This window comes from Apodemus sylvaticus, chromosome 3 (assembly GCF_947179515.1).
Source record: "Apodemus sylvaticus chromosome 3, mApoSyl1.1, whole genome shotgun sequence".
Taxonomy (NCBI): Eukaryota; Metazoa; Chordata; class Mammalia; order Rodentia; family Muridae; genus Apodemus; species Apodemus sylvaticus.
In genome coordinates, this window is record NC_067474.1 from 38,083,111 (window position 1) to 38,102,885 (window position 19,775).

The 19,775-nt window shown below is 41.6% G+C and overlaps 1 protein-coding gene across 3 annotated transcripts in view; it reads right to left on the reverse strand.

Annotated features, from left to right (window-relative positions):
- Positions 1 to 1,047: 1,047 nt before the first annotated feature.
- Klhl32 (kelch like family member 32) overlaps positions 1,048 to 19,775 on the reverse strand; it is a 253,142-nt gene continuing 234,414 nt past the window's right edge. For 2 of the 3 annotated variants that reach the window (XM_052176161.1, XM_052176160.1), the window contains exons 9-11: positions 16,984 to 17,176; positions 14,827 to 14,921; positions 1,048 to 5,603 (exon numbers count right to left, since the gene is read on the reverse strand). In XM_052176161.1, the coding sequence (XP_052032121.1) occupies positions 5,442 to 5,603; positions 14,827 to 14,921; positions 16,984 to 17,176 (450 nt within the window). In that variant the 3' untranslated portion in view covers positions 1,048 to 5,441. The remainder of the gene's footprint in view (positions 5,604 to 14,826; positions 14,922 to 16,983; positions 17,177 to 19,775) is intronic. The other variant, XR_007977000.1, reaches the window with a different exon arrangement.

Sequence of the window (19,775 nt, forward strand, 5' to 3'; positions counted from 1 at the left end):
GGTCAAACGTAGTTTTTACCAACCCTGGGCATACACTGAAACGATAGTTGCTTAGCCATGTTCATAGGGCCATGTTTATATCTCTGCTACCCTGTCCACAATAGCCAGTGTCCTGATTGGTCAGAGTTATCTGGGAAGAAAAGAATCAGTTGAGAAAGTTCCTCCATCAGATTGCCTGGAGGCAAGTGAGCAGTGCATTTTCTTACTAGTTGATGGAGAAGGGCCCAGTCCACTGGATCCATGCCACCTCTTAATAGGCAGCTAGGGTAGGGTAGGTTAAAAACGCAAACCAGGCTAGCCAAGAAGCAGTGTGCTTCCACGGCCTCTGCTTCTGTTCTCACCTCCACTTCCAGGCTCCTTCCTGCCCTGAGTTCCCGCTCTTTCCTTAATAATGGACGACAACTCTACACTGAAATAAACCCATGGTGTTTATCAGGGCAGTAAAAACCAAATTCAGACAGCCGGGTAATGGGCTGTTCCTTCCAGGTTTCTTTTCTCCAAATTCCCCTGTTTTCTTTTCTCCAAATTCCCCTGTTTTCTCTCAACACTGTTCATTCCAAGGTCAGGTTCATTTAGCTGGCCAGCTTGGTGTACCATCCTTATTTTTTCTTTTTTTAAAATTAACCATTCCATTAGTTTACAACTCAAAACATATCCGACTTCCCTCCATAAGACCCCCTCCATCCCACAACCTCCCTTCCCGCTCCCCTTTGCCTCTATGAGGGTGCTCCCCCCCAACTCCCCACCCTCCCCCCACCCTCTATGCTGGGGCATCAAACCTGCACAGAGCCAAGCACTTCCCCTTCCATTGATGCCAGACAAGGCCATCCTCTGCTACATATATATCTAGAGCCATGGATCCCACCAGATACACTCCTTGGTAAGGCTGAAAATTAATGTTTCATTCCTATAGAAACATAAAACTGTTAAATAAGAAGAAAATGTACATATTGGATATGTGATCACTCCAGTCAAATCCCCATAAAGCACCAGGCAGGGTTGGTATAAAAGATGATTGAAGGGCGACAGGGTGATGAAAATGTTTTATTAGACATAACATTTGGTTTTGATTTAAACTCTAATTATCATTTAATTAGATGGTTTCCATGGGTAAGAAAGATTTGGAAGATCATGTGCAAAAATCAGTATTGAGTTCATTTGTGCTAGAAGGATTACATAATTTTCAACATCTATATCTGTACCTATCTTTTTTTTCTTACTTAAATCATATGCTGCATGATATTTAAGAGATGGGACACACATACCAAGGTAAGACCATGAGAGCATAGCAAGGCTATGAAGCTCCTAACACCTAGGTGCATAGCCATTGTAACATCACAGTATAACATATACAACACATGGTCTAATGCTAGGACAGGTAAGCCCACTACCCTGCTAGACACAGAACTGTACATAGCACATACATCTATGCATACATAAGACTTCATGATTAGTGACTTGGTGCTTTGTGCATTTATTTCCCCTCGCTGTTTTAGATTATATTCCTAATGTAGAAAAGTACTCAGAAAAACTAACTGTCAAGCAGTACGCCTTGTTACACCAGCACCACAAATCTGGATAGCATCCAGAGGCCACGAGTCGTGATTGACTGCCACCCATTGTGTATGTACGGCAATTTTGCCTCAGGATGCATTTCTCAGAATCCATCCCAGCCATTATTTTCCTATAGCTTCTACCATACCTTTTCACAAGTTAGATTTTGTTTAGTGCTTTGTTTTCTTGGTGATTTCGTTTTGTCAAGACAGGGGCCAGTTGTCTGGTTTATGGCTCACCAGAGTTCAGGACAGACTCAAACTCAGAATCCGCTTAGACACCCCAGTGGTAGGATTATAGGTGCATGGTGTGTGTGTGTGTGTCCTAGGAATCTACTGCAGGCCATCAGGCTTGGTATAAGCACCTTTCCCATCTAACTGGCCTTTTCTTGTTTTGAAGACATTTTGTTCTTAAGTAATATATATGCATTTATTTCCATGTATTGGTACAAAATGTCTTCTTTCTTGTGTGTCTCTCTTAGGTGTCCTAGGCCATAATCCTCCTGCCTCAGCCTTCCTCCCACCAAGTGCCGGAATGATGGAGTGCACCATCATAATAACCACACTCAGTTCTTATAGAATCTTTGGCAGTTACGATTTTATATAAAAATTGATATGTTTCTGCATTTTGGGAAACTCTTAAGGAATGCTTCTCTACGTTCTATATCTTTTCTGCACTGAACAAAACTAAATGCCTGCCCTTCCTAGAGTTAAAGTCACCTAGTCAAGCAAGAGTGTAAAATGGTAGTATAAACAATGTGCTTGATTTAGTTAAAACAATCAATCTAGGTTTCTAACAAAATAGCATATTCTGTCCTATAGTTGGTTAGACACAGGAGTTGTGTTCTCATTGTGATCAGCTGCAATGCTGAGGTTACCCAGTTCAATACTACATGATTATAATTTACCCATTTCGTTGTTGTATTTATTTACGAAAGACAGGGTCAGAATCTGTTTTCAGGCTGGCTTCTTTGAACTCTGTTGGCAGCCAAGATGTCTCAGGCTTACCGGGATTATAAGCATGAGCCGCCAAGCCAGTTTAAGGTACTCCTAGGGATGGAGAGCCAGGCTTCCTGCAGGCAAGACACACACTCGTTCAGCTGAGCTGCACCCCAGTCCTTACTTAGAACTTTGTTGTGCTATAACTAGTTTATTACATTATAGACATTTTATATGTAATTTATAGGTGGTTTGCATATATTAAAGATGAAATGGGTATATAAAATGTAACATAGTCCTTTAATGTACATAGTGCCGTGAATATAGATCAAAAGTAAAGATGAGCCTTGTTACTTAGAGAAACAGTATCTATCTTCTTCCTAATGCTTTTATACTTTGTGTCCAAAACATTGGATGGTTTCAACTTTTGCAATAGCTGAAGGGATGCTACACATGCACATTAGGTTTGAGGAAAACAAGAGGAAGTGCAGAAAGTGCTACAATTGTAATTTAGCTGGCGTTTTATTTTTAGAGATTAGGGGTTTTACTGCATATTGCATTGTAGATAGAAGTTGTGTCTTTTCTAGCTTTTCCTCTCACAGCAGAATGACTGAAACTTCTTGTTTTGTTTTGTAAGTAAAATCCTTACTTGATGCTTAAATAAATACTTCAAAATCTTATGGTCTTAAATGGTAAGTAAAATACAGTCTTTAATTCTAACGATTGAAAGTGAAAGATAAATTACCAAAGGATACTTTTGTTTAATAGTAGATAGCTGAGGGTTCAGGTAGGATTTGCTTATATACGCCAAATACAATTTCATAGACTTTTTTTTCCACTGCAGATGATTTTGAAAAAAGGGATCCAATTATACAATCTTTTTTCTTTTTAGTAAAGGAGTGTTAAACTTTTGATGCTGTTCTTTGATTATAGATGTGAAGAGTCTGTGCAAACTGCAAAAAGTATCCCATGAAGACCATCAAGGAGACGTTGGTGGCTGGTGCTGGCTTTAGTGAGTGGTTAGAAGTGGATACTGGAACGGTCTAGGGCTATGTCCATTATCTGCCAGGCAAGCTTAGTTTTAAGACATTTCCTTACACTCACTGGGTATAGGACCTGAGAACATAAATACAAGTTAATGATTTTACAATGAAAATCTACTAGAGAAAATCCATGTATCAAGTAGAAAGTTCAGTACGTCTGAAGCACTTCTTATTTAGGTCTGTGTGGAACCAGATCAGAAAGGCAGGAAGGCACTTTCCTGACAGAACCTTTCTCTCTGAAGGCTCATAGGTAGCTTTTAAAATGTTCTTGCCCCTTACCTGCATCACCCATTCAAATGGTCCTTGTTTCTGTCTTTACTCCTTTATTTTACCTTTTTTTCCTTACCCTTTCTATCACTTCCAGTCCTTTAACCCAAATAACCAGAGAGTGGTTATATTTGTAGAACAGTGCTTCAAGTATCATACTTCAATTGGTAAATTTGTTAAGATAAAAAGATTGTTTTATTTGGAAGGCTCATGAGTTGGAGGACAGTGTAGCTGCAGAGCCAACTGAGGGTCTCCCTGAACAAGAAGGAAAGTATTTTTTATTGACTTATGATGATAAAAAAATAAGGGGTTGCAGCAGTAAAGCAGACGATTTCTTTAACATAAGCAAATATTTAAGCAGCTGAGAGAGCAGCTTTCCTTTTAATAGAAATGACCGCAAGTCTTGGCAAGATTAGAAACAGCAAACATGTTGAATTTATGTTAAAATGTGATTACTAAGATGATTTGTTTTTAGTTAGAGATAAAGCAAAACTCTAGACTAAAAAAGAATTATTCATTACTAAAAGGGATAATAATTTAAAAAAAATGTATTGGCAGTGGCGGAGAATCCTCCAAGTACACAAGACTGACATTACCTTTATCAACTTGGAAAACGTCTATTAGAACTTCTGGCTCTCAGTTCAGACTTGGGCCACAGGCTCTATGGTGCCATGGTTAGTGCAGGTAATTTTTTTTAACTGTAGATGAGACATTTAAAGAGAATTCTTTGAGGCAAGAATTTGTCCAAGTTTCAGGGTCTCTGGCGTTCCTGCTCAGGATGGGTGCACTGCCTTCTTTCCCAATGCTTTCAAACTCCTTCATCCCACAGGACCATCTCAACTGTCCATCTCAAAATTTATAAACTTGGAAATAAAATGGTTCAGTCCAGAGCTCTAAAGACAGCAAAACACTTTAGAATGTAAGTAACAGTTTTTTTGTTTTTTTTTTTTTTTAACCTTAGGCAAAGGTCTGAGTATTTGCCTACTCCTCATGGAATTCTTTTTAGTTGATGTGGAAATGAGGAATTATCCTCTTCCAAGGATGAGAAACCTAGCCCTATACAGTTCTGACACAAGGTCAGAGTAACCAAGGTTGGAAATCTAACTTCTCCAAGCCCTTGACTCCTATCACCTTGAATGAAATATGGCACTGAACGCTTATATGATGTCATCCGCTGAACTTCTGCTGAGCAGAATGTTAAGTTTGAAAAATGACACGGCTGATGCTTAAGTAATAAAAAGGCATTAAGTACAGAAGATTTTGAGAAGATTGATGCCTGGGGTGTACAGTGCCTTACTGACAGTGTCACATGATCCCAGACGGCACTAGCTAGGACAAAGGGGTACAAAGAATGTTTTGAAGAACCACAAAACAATAAAGTCCCATAGGATGGCACTAAGGTGCACCACAACAAAAGTCATACACATTGTATGTTCACATACACTGAAAGAAGTGACAAAGTTCTTGATAATATGTTTTAGAAAATTATTCATTTTTTTTTTGCTAGTATTTAGCACAATTTTAGACCTGTAAGACAAGACAGGGAAGCACTGAACACTGAGGATGTTGGTGCCCTGCATCCAGACGTCAGGGTCTCATTCAGTCTCCTGTTGATGCTGTCTGTCCGAGTGCTGGCTCTTCAGACAGTGCCGATCCTGTGGTGAGGCACTTGCAGAGTCTGAAGGTTGGGGCATGTAAAATACGGGGCCGGGAGGAAACATGCTGCTATTCCGTTCGAAGCGAAGGGAAGTGTAGGTCCGTAGAACACCTCCTCTTTGCCTTCCCTGCTTACATCCAATACCTAAACCAAAAGAAGAGGAAGGATTGCTCAAAAATGCATAGGCGTGGAAGAGGGCCCTAGGCGCTGTTTTCTTACTGGATGCATATGTTGCTTTTCTGCTGTTGTGATAAATTATAACCAAAAGGAATCATGGGAGTATCCTTTCCAGGCCTGCCTGCACACCAGTCTTATGGAGATATCCCCACTTGTAGTTCCCCTTATAAGGTAACTTATAGCTTGTGTCAAGTTGTCCAGAACAGCAACAACAAAGAAAGCCAAAACAAACAAAAAACAGTACAGCTGACCCCTTGTCAACTTGACATACACACACATCAGTAGTTAACTATACTTCCTTTCTTTTTCATCCATAAGATCTCATATTAGTACCAATATCTCAATATAAAACACATTCCAAACTTTAAGAGTCCCATACTCTTTAAAAATTTAAGCCCTTTCAGAGTTCAGTCTCTTTATAAGAACACCCCCAAAATCTCACATTTGAAAACCTCTCTAAAATATCCAAAGTCCTCTGTGGGTTCCTATAAAATCAAAGCAGTTAAACACTTTCTCACTCCAAAGGGCATAGTCACATGGCAAAGAGAATCGTGACAAAGTCGAAGCCTAACTGTGAATAGCTAACGTCTGATGTCCGTGACTAGAGAGCTTCTAGGTTTCAAAGGGTTCCACATCTCTAGCTCTGATATTTGCAGCACACACAGCTGCTGTAGGCTCAGACTGGCTCCATCATACGGTTGCTGCTGTCTGCAGAACTCTACTACTAGCATCTCCAAAACGCCAGAGTCTCCACTGCCACTTGGCTGTGCCTTTACCAATAGTCTCTTCTGGACTCTCTTAAGGGACTCTTACTCTGCCACATGGTACCAGGCCTCAACTTCTCTCCACGACCCCTTCAGTCCTGGGGCTTCCAGAGCAACTGAGGCTGCACCCTCAACAGTGTGCTCTCCTGGCCTCACACAGGCAAACCTCAACTACTCTTGGTGACCCCTTATGCCTTCAGAACCAGTGCCACCTGAGACACTTACACACTGCCAAGCTCAGATGCCAGTATGAGGTACAGTCTTGTCCCCTCACACTCACACAGTCCACCCAAGACCACAGCTTCTGTTTGCTGACTCCAAGGAAACACTTCCCAGATTGCACCTTGATGATGCTAGTGTCTTCTAATCACCACGAAATGTCTCAGCTCCAGCTAACCAGGGTCTACATTATTGCCTTTGTTCTAATTTTTAATCTTTACCCCCAGCTGACTAGAACCAGAAATCTTTAATTGAAAATGTCCAATGACTTGAGGGAGTCTGTAAGGGACTCTCAAACTTCCTAAACTCCACTACCTCCTCTGTCCTAAGGTTTATCCTCTCAGCTCCCATAACGGATCTCGAAGCAAAGAGTTCAAATACCACATTTCTCCTGAAAATGAGCGGTCAGTTCTGTCACAGCCATAGCCCCTCCGCCTGGTAGCAATCCCTGTCTCAGAGTTTCTATTGTTGTGGTAAAACACCACGACCAAAAGTAATCTAGGGAGTAAAGGGCTAATTTCAGCTTACAGCTCTTAGGTCAGTCACTCTCCATCACTGGGACGTCAGGCCGGGAACCAGAAACCATGAACTAAAGCAGGAGTCATGGAGGAACACAACTTTTTGGCTTGCTTGGTCCTTTGGCTTGTTCGGCCTGCTTTCTCCTGCTCCCCAGACCGGGAGTGGCACTGCCCAGAATGGACTGGGCCCTCCCACATCACACTGATAAGGACGGGCTAGCTTACAGGCTTCTGGAGATATTTTCTCAATGGAGGTTCCATCTTCTCAGATAACTCTAGCTTGTGTCAAGGTGACAAAACAAAATACTTTAATCCATGTCTGTCTCAACTCCTTGCCTCCCCACCCTGTGGAATATCATGTTATTTCTCTGTCTTAGACAATTGATAATGTGGAAAGATGAACTTTCCCAGTAACCGAACCATGACTGTTATCCCTGTTTTGTTTCAACCGCTCGCCCTAAGAGATCCCTTCAGTCTACTGGGTGCTTAGGTATTTTTTCTGCCATCAGTGTTGTCATAGTGGCATGCCCGCCTCAGGTCTCTACTATCAACAGCTTTTTAAGGCTTGAAGACACCCAGACTGACGGTTCGCAACCTGTGGGTCTCAATCTTTGGGGGGCAGAGTCACCTGTCAGATATTCTGCATAATCAGATATTTACATTACAGTTCATAAAAATGACAAACTTACACTTATGAGGTAGCAACAAAAAAAAAATTATGCTTAGAAGTTACCATAACACTAGGAACGAGGAACTGTATTAAGGGTTGCAGCATTTCAAAGGTTGAGGACCACTACCTTAGATGAAAATAGCCACCCATTGTATAGCAGTTTCCTCTATAGCTAAATCCTTCCATCTTGGAAGGAAACTTCTTCAGACATAGGATATGAAAGGGAAGTGAAACAACAGGATATTTTAGGAAAGGATCTTTATACAGAGGGGAAACAATGGGATGTTCTGAGAAGAGGTGAAGTACTCTATCCTTAAAACAGGAAGGAAACAACTCTAAGTAGCTTCAGCAAGTCCCTTAAACTGACCCAGTTCACTAATCCCCAAAAGTATAGAAGCAGTAGTGACTACTTCTAGTCACTCTTCAAGCTAAGCTACAAAGATGCTCAGACAAGCGGGAGATGCTTAGAAGAGACTCAGATCCAGCATCCTAGAAGAAAGAGAGCCTCCAAGTATCCTGGAAGGAGCAGAGAGCAGCCACACTGCCTAAACAAAGAAAAACCAGACAAACCAGAAGCCTCATGCTGAGGCACTCTGAGAGAACACTATCCAACATGTTGAAGTGTCACAGCTGTTTGAGTCATTTCTGTTCCTGTAAGTAATCCCTCACCCACATTCCTGTAAATAATTCTAATAAAACTCATTGGTTCACCAAGTTTGACTTTGGCATTATCTGTACTTTGATCTTTCCTTGTTTTCTTATCTAGGGTGAGCTGACCCTTATCCTCATCTCTTCAGGAATGATATCATAAAAACAATTACAATCTTCTTAAATCAAATGGCCTTATTTGCAAGTGTTCTTTAAAACAGCAGTGTTCTGGACCTCTCTTCTTCCAGGAAGAATGCAGAATGCTACTTCTGTATAAACCAGTCTGGAGCAGTCAGTCTCACATGCAGTCAAAAACCTTTTGAGCCTGAGCATCTGCACTCAACTCTAGGGGGCAGTACCCGGCCTGGGATGCTAACTGCCAGAGCTGGCTCCATCCTATTCATGGTAGTCTTTGGGCTCTGCCATCTTAGTTTTTTTTTAGGCTACTTTTATTCAAGAAACTGAACTCCTTTATCAAGGACACCACCAAAAAACATTTCAACAGCATAGCCCAAATTTTCTGATACCAAAGACTGCTCCAAAGGCCTCAGCTCAGTGAGGCCCTCGTCTAGTAACAGGTTAGAAGAGCAACAGCTATGCCTCCGGGTTTTGCCTACCTAGTAGAAACAAGTCAGAAATGTCAACTAGAAACACATCATTTTGGAAAGCTGTACCATTTGGATTAAACAGTAACAATTCGTGCAGTAAAATAATTGGTTTAGAGTCTTGCACTCTCTGACCTATGGACCCCTAGAAATAGCTAGCTACCAGAGATGTGCCAGTCACCCAATTTTTAGGGACCTCCCTAACAATGGCTGACCACAAGTTGAACATGGAAGCATTTCAGTCCTCCTTTTATCCCTGCCACTAGCCACTAGTGGGTCCCTAGCTACAGTTCTTGCTCTATAGCCCCCTCTACAGGCCTTTTTGTGAATTATGCCTTCCTGTTCTTGAGTCCCTAGTTCCCTTTATTGTTCTTTCTTGCCAGCATTTCGGATCATTTAATTCTTATCAAAACCATGCAAGGTTAAGTATTGCCTTCAATTTTCAGAGAGGAAAACACAAAATTAAGTGACTTTCTCAAGATAACTTGGCTGTAAATGGTGGATCTAGCCAGTATTTTAATCCAAGGATGTAGCCCAGAAGAGCAAGGACTTAGTGCCTTCCCCCAAATGAATACCGTTTGATTCCCTGGTCCAACAGTGACTGCATATGTTAAGCAGATGTAATGTATTTAATCTGGGAGGGAAAAAGAAAGCTTTTGGCAGATTTTCTCCAAAACACTCCCCTGTAAACTGGCAGGAAGGAGACACGTGGGAGACGGCAGTGCCAGATTGCTAGCATATCCTCCAGCCAAAAGGAAGTAATAGTAAGAGAGAATAACAGTAAAATCTGGAAACACAGACGAATCACCTGCATGCTCACACAGCGGCCCGTATGTACTGGTTACCTCGGGCACATCAGATTAGAGTCAGGCTACCTGCCAGACATCCCCATGCCCACAAAATTAATAAGAATGCTTTTTGTTTTGCAGGATCTTTATCACGTGAGTGTATTATGAGTGGTTCTAATCCTCAATAATTTTACAAATGGTAATGAAGGGGTCCCCAGCTCTCCTCAGTCTGGACTGTCTTACAATGCACGGAGTAGCATATGCCAGCTCTGTAGTAGCTGCAATGGCTACTTGTGTGTGTCACCCTGCGTGGCTGACCCCACAAATGACTGGGAAATGAACCTGGATTAGAGGCCAGGAGGAGCAGTCTGCTAAGAGTAGTGTCTGGTATTTTTAAAGGCAAAAAAGAATTGGTTTGGGATACTAATGAGAGAATCTCTGAACTCCTTAACTGTGCTCTTCATTAATAAGCCCTGGTCTTAGACTGCTCACCTATAAATTAATCTCAGATTATGAGTTATAGAGATTTAAACTTTGATTCTTTAAGTGTGTGTCTGATTCTCACCACCACTCTGTTCCATATCTAGGACATTTTCTCACCTTCACCAATCCTGACTTTCCATTGTCTCCCCTCTCAATTGGATGCTACTCCAGCACATACTAATAATGCTAGGGATGGGATCGACTTTTAAATATAAGGCTGGGCTCTCTCTCCACTGATATGTTACTGTTCGTCCATGAAAATGAATAGATTTGAAGTCAGCAACAGAGTGGAAACATTCGATCCTTATTTAAGATGAAAAGATACTCAGCAATTATTTGTCCCTAGCTGGAATGCAAGATCCAGGATGCAGAACGCTAGAGAGCTAGCTCAGAGGTTTAGAGTGTGCAACGCTCTTGCTGTAGATGAGAGTTCAGATCCCGGCGCTCTTGTTGGGTAACTCATAACTACCCATCACTCCAGCTCCAGATGGATCCAGTGCCTCCAGCTTCTGTGAACGGATGAGTTCAAAGGCACACGCCTACTTGTAGAAGCTTGGTCTGGAGCTGCTTGTATTCAAAGGCTAAATTCTGTACCCCAAGATCTGGTTGTTCCAAGACAGGCAGATCCTCACATTTATCAGCTTTTGTTGTATAACCCTCGCCCCCCACATTATCCCTGATTGGTTAATAAAGATGCCAGTCTGGGCTGGGCAGAAGAGAGGGGCTGGAGTGAAGATTCCCAGAGCTTTGGGTCAGAGGAGAGACTATGAGGGAGGGAGGGAGGGAGGGAGGGAGGGAGGGAGAGAGAGAAAGAGAGAGAGAGAGAGAGAGAGAGAGAGAGAGAGAGAGAGAGAGAGAGAAGGAAAAAGTTGCCATGGGTCATCATGTGAGCTCTTGGCCACGAGGGCCGACCTGATGGAGTAGGAGTGGCCCAGGCAGAACATGGCAAGTGATATCTCGGGGTTAATGACAGGGAAATAGACAAAATAGCATAGAGCATTGATATCTGCCCAGCTCTAATGCCTCAAGGCTTATAACTATAAAAGTTTTGTGTCTTTTAATTAGGAACTAAATGATCTGAGGTGGGAAAAAAACCCAAATGATATTTACCACAACACATATGAACATGCATACACATAATTTAAAAATTATTTCTTTAAAATGCTATTATCCATGAAGATTTTGTTTCCGAATGTCTCTCTAAATGATAAGCCATATGCTAATATACTCACATCTATTAATCATAAGAGCTCTTATTGTACATACATGTTCATTGTGCTACAGAGATGGCTCAAGGGATAAGGGGCTTGCCCTGCAAGCATGAAGTCCAAAGTTCAGATCCCCAGAATCCATGTAAGATATAGAAACGATGTGTGACCAATTGTAATTCCAGCTCTTGGGAGGTACTGACAGGATCCACTCACAAGCTGGCTTGCTAGTTAGAGTCGGCATTCTTGGGATACTCCATGTTCAGTGCCAGACCCTGCCCTGAGAAGCACAGTCAAGTACAATATAGGAGGAATATACCTGCAGACAATCACAGGTCTCCACATACCACACACACACACACACACACACACACACACACACACACACACACGCATAGGCACACACACACATGCACACACACACACACAAATTAAAGAAAGAGAAGACTTTTTTCCTCAAGTTCTTCTATGCTTTGTAGAACAAGTGTGCTAGTCACAGGAATAAACAGAATTCCCAGGAGGCTACTGAAACGTAGAATTATCTACATTTTTAAAATACTGCACTGATTTATTTTATTATGTGACCTTAAAAGTAAACTTTATTCCACCAACACAAGCACTTGTTAAAATTTAAATCTGTTCCTTTAGGGTTACCTTAATCTAGAGGAAACTCTTGAATGTCGTGTCCTTAGTGATTTAAAATATGCACGCATTCATTTCTTGAATAAAGTTTGTATGGGAATAGCCAGACATTATTAACCCTGAATCAGTGGGCAAGCGGGCTGGAGTGATGACTCAGTGGCTAAGAGCACTTGCTGGTCTTGGAGAAGACCCAGGTTTGAATCCTGGGGGTATCTGATGCCCTCTTTTGGCCTCTGTGGGCACTGTATGACTGTGGTACCCAGACATACATGCAGGCAAAGAACTTCAAAAATATTGAAAAGATTAGTGTACAAGGTTACTCAGCCTTCCAAGGAAAGATTATTTGGGGATCAAACAAGTGATATCACCATGAAGTGGTTTATTTGTCTGTTTACTCTGTTTAAAACTGTTCTGTCTCATACATTAAGTTGCCAAAATACACTTCAAAATGTTTTGCAGCTGGGTGGTGGTGGCACACACCTGTAGTCCCAGCACTCTGGGAGGAAGAGGCAGGCGGATTTCTGAGTTCGGGGCCAGCCTGTTCTACAGAGAGAGTTCCAGAACAGCCAGGGCTATACAGAGAAGCCCTGTCTCCGGGGGGGGGGGGGGGGGGGAGGGGGGGGAGGGGGAAGAAAAGAAAAAGAAAGAAAGAAAAAAAGAAAAAAAAGAAAAAGTTTTGCAATAGGACCAATAGGACACGTTCTAACGGTCATCTTAGTAGAAATATACCCATAACCATGTCTGACTTTTACAACTTAATGAAAGTGCAAACTTAATTCTGTTGTAAAAAGTAATCCAAGGAAGCCTCCCAGGTCCCTTACAACATAGCATCCTGGTACTATCTATGGAACCTTCCTGCTCAATCCAGTGTCCTCTCAATTTTGAAGAGCAGTAAAGAAAACCACTAGGACTGAAAACCGCCAAAGACATGCGTGGGTGAAGACAAGCCACTCCTGGGGGGTGAGGGGATGGGACAGCGCTTGCTGGGTAGCACATCCACGCGCTTCTCACGGTCATATGCTTTTACCGTGTTATTGTTTCCTAGTCATTACCTTTATCTCTTTATTATCACCTACTTTGAATTTATTTTCAAATTCATTGTCTGGCTTCTTAAGCTACATTTGCGCCGTGTTTTGCTGCATACTGCTTTTATTACTACACAGTCCTAAGGTACTCTGTTACACACAAGGGGAAAAAGGATAAACAATAGCCTGAGCACTCAACTCAGTTACACAGCAGTGTGTTTTATCATTCCCAGGTTTGATTTTGCTTTTTGTTAAGTATTGGTAATATATAAAACTATTTTTTCTTCCTTAACTTTAACTGTAAAGCATGATAGAGTTTTGTGAACATTCCCTGCGTGCTAAGAAAAATTAATTCTACCCATTCCCTGTAAAACTCAGGTCTATTCAGTCAAAGAGGGCAATCGAGTTTTCATAGCTACTCATCTCTACTTCATCTCTGTGAATAACAGAGAGATGTGCGATGCTCAGGAAAACTTGGGGTGAGACAACGCAAGAGGGGAAAGGATAAACAATAGTCTGAAAATAAAGGCAAAATATAACTAACATAATACAGCAAGTAGACAACAGCGATCTTGAAAGTAGACAACAGTAAAAGCACAGGCTACCCATGAAATACACAAGCATATAGCCCTTATGACATATGACTGAAAACGAAAAAGCTACAACTGCTGGGTGTGGTGGCACACACCTTTTATCCCAGCACTCTGGAGGCAGACAGGCAGATCTCGAGAGGCTGAGGCCACCCTAGTCTACATAATGAGTTCCAGGCAAGCCAGCGCTGCATAGTGAGACCTAGCAATAATAATGATGATGACGATGATAATCATTATCACCATCATCATCGTTTTGCAACATTAAAAACTATTAAAAACCATTTTCAAAAGTTTTTCCTCAAAGATTAGGTTTAAAAAAAATATGAGTCATTCTAAAGATAAGTTAGAGAAGTCGGGGCCAAGATACGTCAGGAGTTTACCAGAGAACAGAAGAAAAGGAAAACCAGTAATAATTACATAGAGCATTAGGAATAAGACCTCCGCTACATATAGCAACAAAATATGCAGGGTGTGTGTGGGGGAGTTTAACTTGGAGAGACTCGGCTGGCTCCCTGCCAAGGCAGACTTGTGCTGTTCTCTTGTGAAGTGCTAAGGCTATTCTTTGGGGCAGAAGCTATCCTATCAGACCACCCAGAAACCACTAATGCTAGGATCCTCTGCCAGAAAGGAGGCACACCTCTGCAGGCAACAATTATGAAAATGAAGGAACTATAATATACAAAATTCATGAAGATGGGGCATCTTTAAAATTGTTGGAGTACAACGTGGCTATTGCCAAAGTTTCTTTTAAAAAAAAAATGCATTAAAAAGGATAAGCTATCCAAAGTTCTCCATTTTTTGTATATTTTATAGGTGTTTTAAAGCTTGCGCCTAGCTTAATTTTAAAAGATCTCAATCATTTAGTAGGCATCATATCTAGGAGATAGGATACAGACTGAACTAGCCACACCAGAAAGGGACCTTGAGCCTCTCTCTACACATAAATATCTCCTTCTGCAGCTGAATTGCAAAACATAACCCCGCTGAACCATCTGCAGAAACTTCAAAAGGAACTTCAACCACTCACCTGGATACAAGCCAGAGGCTCATTTGTCCAAATTGAATATCCACCAACTAAATATATTCTCCCATTATGGACAGCAACTCCAGATTCATTCTGGCCTAAAGTAAAGAGAATTAAATAAAAAGAGAAATTCTATTTCTTGCATGTTTTAATTAACCCTTTTGCCACCGAGGGATACAATTTTCCCCTGTGGCATATTTGTACACTCCACAGGAATTTTGCAGCAATTAATCACTGTCTCCAGAACTAAAATGAATTAGCCACTCCTGCTTAAAGAGTGAATCTATGTTCCGTTAGGACCAGGCCAAAATATTAGTCGATACCTTAATAAATGCAGCACTACATATAGCAATAGTGAGCTATATTGAACCAACAATTCCATATTATTCTGCATGCCATTAGTTTATGGTGGTGAAAAAATATGTAAAGCAGTCCTTGTGCTCCATTTAGTATGTGGGCCCACAAATACAGACAAGTGCTTACCTTCATAAAATAACAACAGTAGTCCTCTGGCAATAAAACAGAGCTCCCCCTCCCCACCTCACATGAAGACAGATGGCAGACAAAACAGATAGCTGCTACCCTTCTTCCTTTACATAGTCAACAGTCTTAAGACTATATTAAAGTTCCCAAGCTGAGACTAGTCTGCACTGTCCCTAGATACTGACACACCAAGATGATAAAAGGACTCTCATCCCGTGTCAAAAGAGAAGACAGAATAACTTCACTACCACACATTCTTCCCTGGAGGCAACCAGAGAGTGAAGGTCTCTGTTTATTGATGAACTGACACAGGATTGACTGGAGTAATAGTTGGAGGCAGAATCACAGATGTGGGGATCTAGGATCTGAGATACCGTTATGCCTGAAAGTTCAGTACTTACAACAGGCCAAACATCATTTTGCAAAAAAAAGGAGGCACTTGAAACAAAGCACCCAAACCCTTGGTTGTGTTGCCAGTGTGGCCAGCTGGCAGCAGCAACTACTTTAACCCACCATTTATGGTTTGTGATTTTCCTCTGACTTAAAACAGCCTGGCCACGGGTCCTACCATTGGTGGGTGTCAGCCATAGGAGCTGATAAGAGAGAGACTTTTCAGCTTCACCTAGAACGCCAGGGTAAGTACATTATTAGTACATTCACTCCTTTCCCTTCCGGCATGTGTCAGGGACACATCTGTGATGGCGACTGCTTTGCAGAAGTACATGGGTCGGGGTGAGTGGCCAGAAATGCAGCTTTTAGGCACAAAACAGCTGTAAAGCTTAATTTCTAGACTACACAGAGAAACAACATACAATGGCAAGGCATAATGAGGACCACCATTCTCCTGAGATCCCAAGAGATAAAAAAAAAGGACTAAGCAGTGAGAAGTAGAAGAAATGTCCTTCCTGCTGCTGGGGCTGTGGCTAAGCTGGTAGTGTGCTAGCCCAGCAGGATCAGTTCCCAGGATCTCCTACATTTCGGGAGTGGTGACACTCAGCTGTCACCCTAGGAAAAGGCAGGTAGGAGGAGGACAAGGAGGATCAGAAGGTGTTTCAAGCCATCCTGATGTATACGAGACCCTGACTTTTTAAAAAAGAAACATATATCATTAACCCTTTTGGTGCCGTTTTCCTCCTACTGGTATCAAAGTTCTCTCGTGAATATCAATTGATGAAAAGTTGAGCTGATATGCTCCTCTTGGTCCTATGAGAACCCGCACAGAGGCAAGGTAGAAACTAGACTTCCAGCCGCCTGAACAAGCCCTGCCTTTAGCTACAAACCTTGCATGACTTCCTAGGTAAAGAAAACAATTTGTGCTTTGCATTGTTCACATAATATTTAGGGTTGTACTCTGGTTGTCCATGAAACAAGTATGGGGATGTCTTGAATCTCTATTTATGTTATGCTTTTGTTTTTATCTTTAGACATCTCAAAAATGTTTTGTATTTTATCTGTATTTATCTGTGTGCATATCTGTGTACTTGCTGTATGTGTTCCTGGTATTTGTGGAGGACAAAAAGAGACCCCTGGGACTGGAATTACAGATACTTGTAGGATGTTAACAGGGTGGTGGGTATCAAGCCTGCTCCCAATAGAAGACTAACTAGTACTCTCAACCACTTAGACATCTCCCCAGCCCTTATTTTTGTTTGGAATTTGCTTAACAGAGATACTTGCCAGTCAACAAGTTGAAATTACAGCGTGTCCACTGATCAGTGTCAATGTTGTAAGAATCTATATGACGTACAAGAATCCGGTCATTATTGTAATCTAGGTCATTGCCTCCGAGCACATAGAGCTTCCTCTGGACAGCCGCCATGGAGTGGTAGACCCTTCTCTGGAGCATGGGGCTACGACTTATCCACTTATTCTGAAAAAAAAAAATCGGGTGCATTGGGTTAAAGAGACCTCACAAATACCAAAGGCAGTGGTGCCTCGATCACTAGCAGTATGAACCCTAGAATCAATGGCATCTTGTTTGCATATTATTTATGTGTCAAAACGTATGGGTTTTGTATGTAAAAACAAGAAAAAAAAAGCCTACATAATCCTAGCTTGGAGCTTACATTAAAATTTTTTGGTAGGTTTGCATTTCATAAGGCATTTTACATTTTATAATGCGATTATAAAATTTCATGATGCTTAGCTCACAGAGATTACTTAGGTTTAAGCACGTGGTCAGTACAGTATAGAAGATAGTATAATAATTAAAACCATCTAGATGGAGACTATTAAGCCATAATTCACGTGTAATCTTAAGCAATTTACTGACAACCCCCTTCCCCATGCTCATCCCCTTGGCTTTACAGTTGAGATAATAAAACTTAGATGACAGCCAGTCCTAACTTAGAAAATGCCTCATATGTAATAAGTGTCCACAGTGCATGGCCTCTGTTTTAAAAACACAGGGATTAGGGCCAGGAGTGGTGGTGCATACCTTAAATTCTAGCACTCATGAGGCAGAGGCTATCAGATCTCTGTGAGGTCAAAGCAACCTCGTCTATGTGCTGAATCTCAGGCTACATAGTGAGGCCCTGCCTCAGGAGCGGGGGTTGGTGGGGGAGGCATATGGAGTACAAAGGTCTCACAGAAGTTCAGGTGAAGGCTGCTTTCCTATTCTTTTGAAAACTGACCAGAGTTCAGAGGAAAAGCTAATACCTGGCTCTGTAACAAGCTTACTGTTTCCTTTGTATCTGAATCCTCTCATATCTTCTCATATTTGCAATTATGCCTTTTGCCAACTAGGGTAATTAAGTTAGACATATTTATTTATATTGGTAGAAGGCCAAGCCTTATATGACAATGCCAAAGAATGGAGAAATCTTTAATATTTGACTCTAGATCATCCTTAATCACACGAAAGCTATAATCAGCTCCTTTTAACATAAGATTCCTATTTAAAATGCAATACAAGTTTTAAAATTATATAAAAGTCGACCGTGGCTTGAAATTTAAATCCCAAGTAACTAACTGACAGACAAGTAAACCAAGCAATAGCTTAGTAAGTAAACCGAACCACTTCCTTTCTCACGAACACTCAGCATATAGGAAGAACCTCACTTCCTTTTTGCCAAGACAAAATTGGACTTGAACCAGAAAAATCATACGATGTTTTGTATGCATAGAATTTCACCAGTTCACAAAGCTGCAAAGAAAAAGCAGTCTACGAGCACACACATGCTTGTATAAACATTGGCATATATAGTATAGGCGCTTATCACTATAGGGATGCAGAGTGTGACATTTATTCCCTGTGGGCTCGTGTAATGCGGCATTTATTCACTTTAGCCACACAGTGTGGCATTTATTTATTATGGGCATGCATAGTGTGGCATTTATTCTCTACAGACACAAATACTTCGGCACTTGGGCACTATAGACATACGTTATTTATTCTCTATCGGCACACAGAGTGTGCCCCTTATTCACTATAGGCACACACACTGTAGCATTTATTTGCTATAGGCATACATTAGCTCATTTCTAATTTCTCAGGGTAAGCTGCACACAAAAATAAGTTCTTAGTTTGAGAGGCTTACACTGTCTGGTTCCTCTGAATATAGAATTTCCTCAATCAAATCCAGTCTTTAATAAATAGTCAAAGCTAGATTTCAAACATTTTGCTAAGAAATATCTTTAATGCATTATGCTTGGGTGAATTTAAAAATTCTGACGATGCTTATCTTGGGAGCTCTCTGTGAGATAACCTATTACAGTATTAGGAATCAGTGTTTGCATTAGCAGTCCAGTCTCCTGCCACAAGCCTGTAGATGCCATCTGGTTTGCAAAGCCTGCCTACATCCCCTGATTATATCTTTAGCTTCCTTCACTGCAGTGCCTGCCAGGTGAGCCGCCACCCGCTGCAAAGGCAAAGAAGCCGAGAGGCCTGGTGGGGTCATTCCTAATAAGCTAGCGTGTGAATACTAATCAGCAGTGGGGAAGCAGAGGTCACCCCAGCCTGCCTGTTGGCAGGTAGCGATGTGCTCTGTGGCAGATGGCAGGCATTATCGACCATCCACAAAGGCCTAGAAGAGAAATAAGCATCAGGGCTGAATGATAGAGTTATTGAGATTCCGAGCAAGATGCAAGCAGATGTGATGTTTGCCAGTACCCACCGTAAACAATATGCCACCGGAATTTTTTAAAAAGAGCATGTGTGTACAAACATGAAACAGAACTCATTTCGCCAGTGTTAATGCTGCCTTCCTCCTTAACCATGTGTGCACCGAACTCAGGCTTCTGCAATTAGTGATCCCTCACGAGACAGCTGACCCATGAACATCCAATCTCTGCAATATACAGCGTCTAATAGTATCAGGAAACAGACTTGTAGAGGGAGAAATGCCTTCCTCGGTCAAGTCATTGTTAAAAACCCAGCAGAAACACAGGGGACGCTATGCACACACTTGTGGTGCTGACCAAGATGCAACCTGCCAAAGGCAACCTGTTGTTTCAAATCCTAATATTGC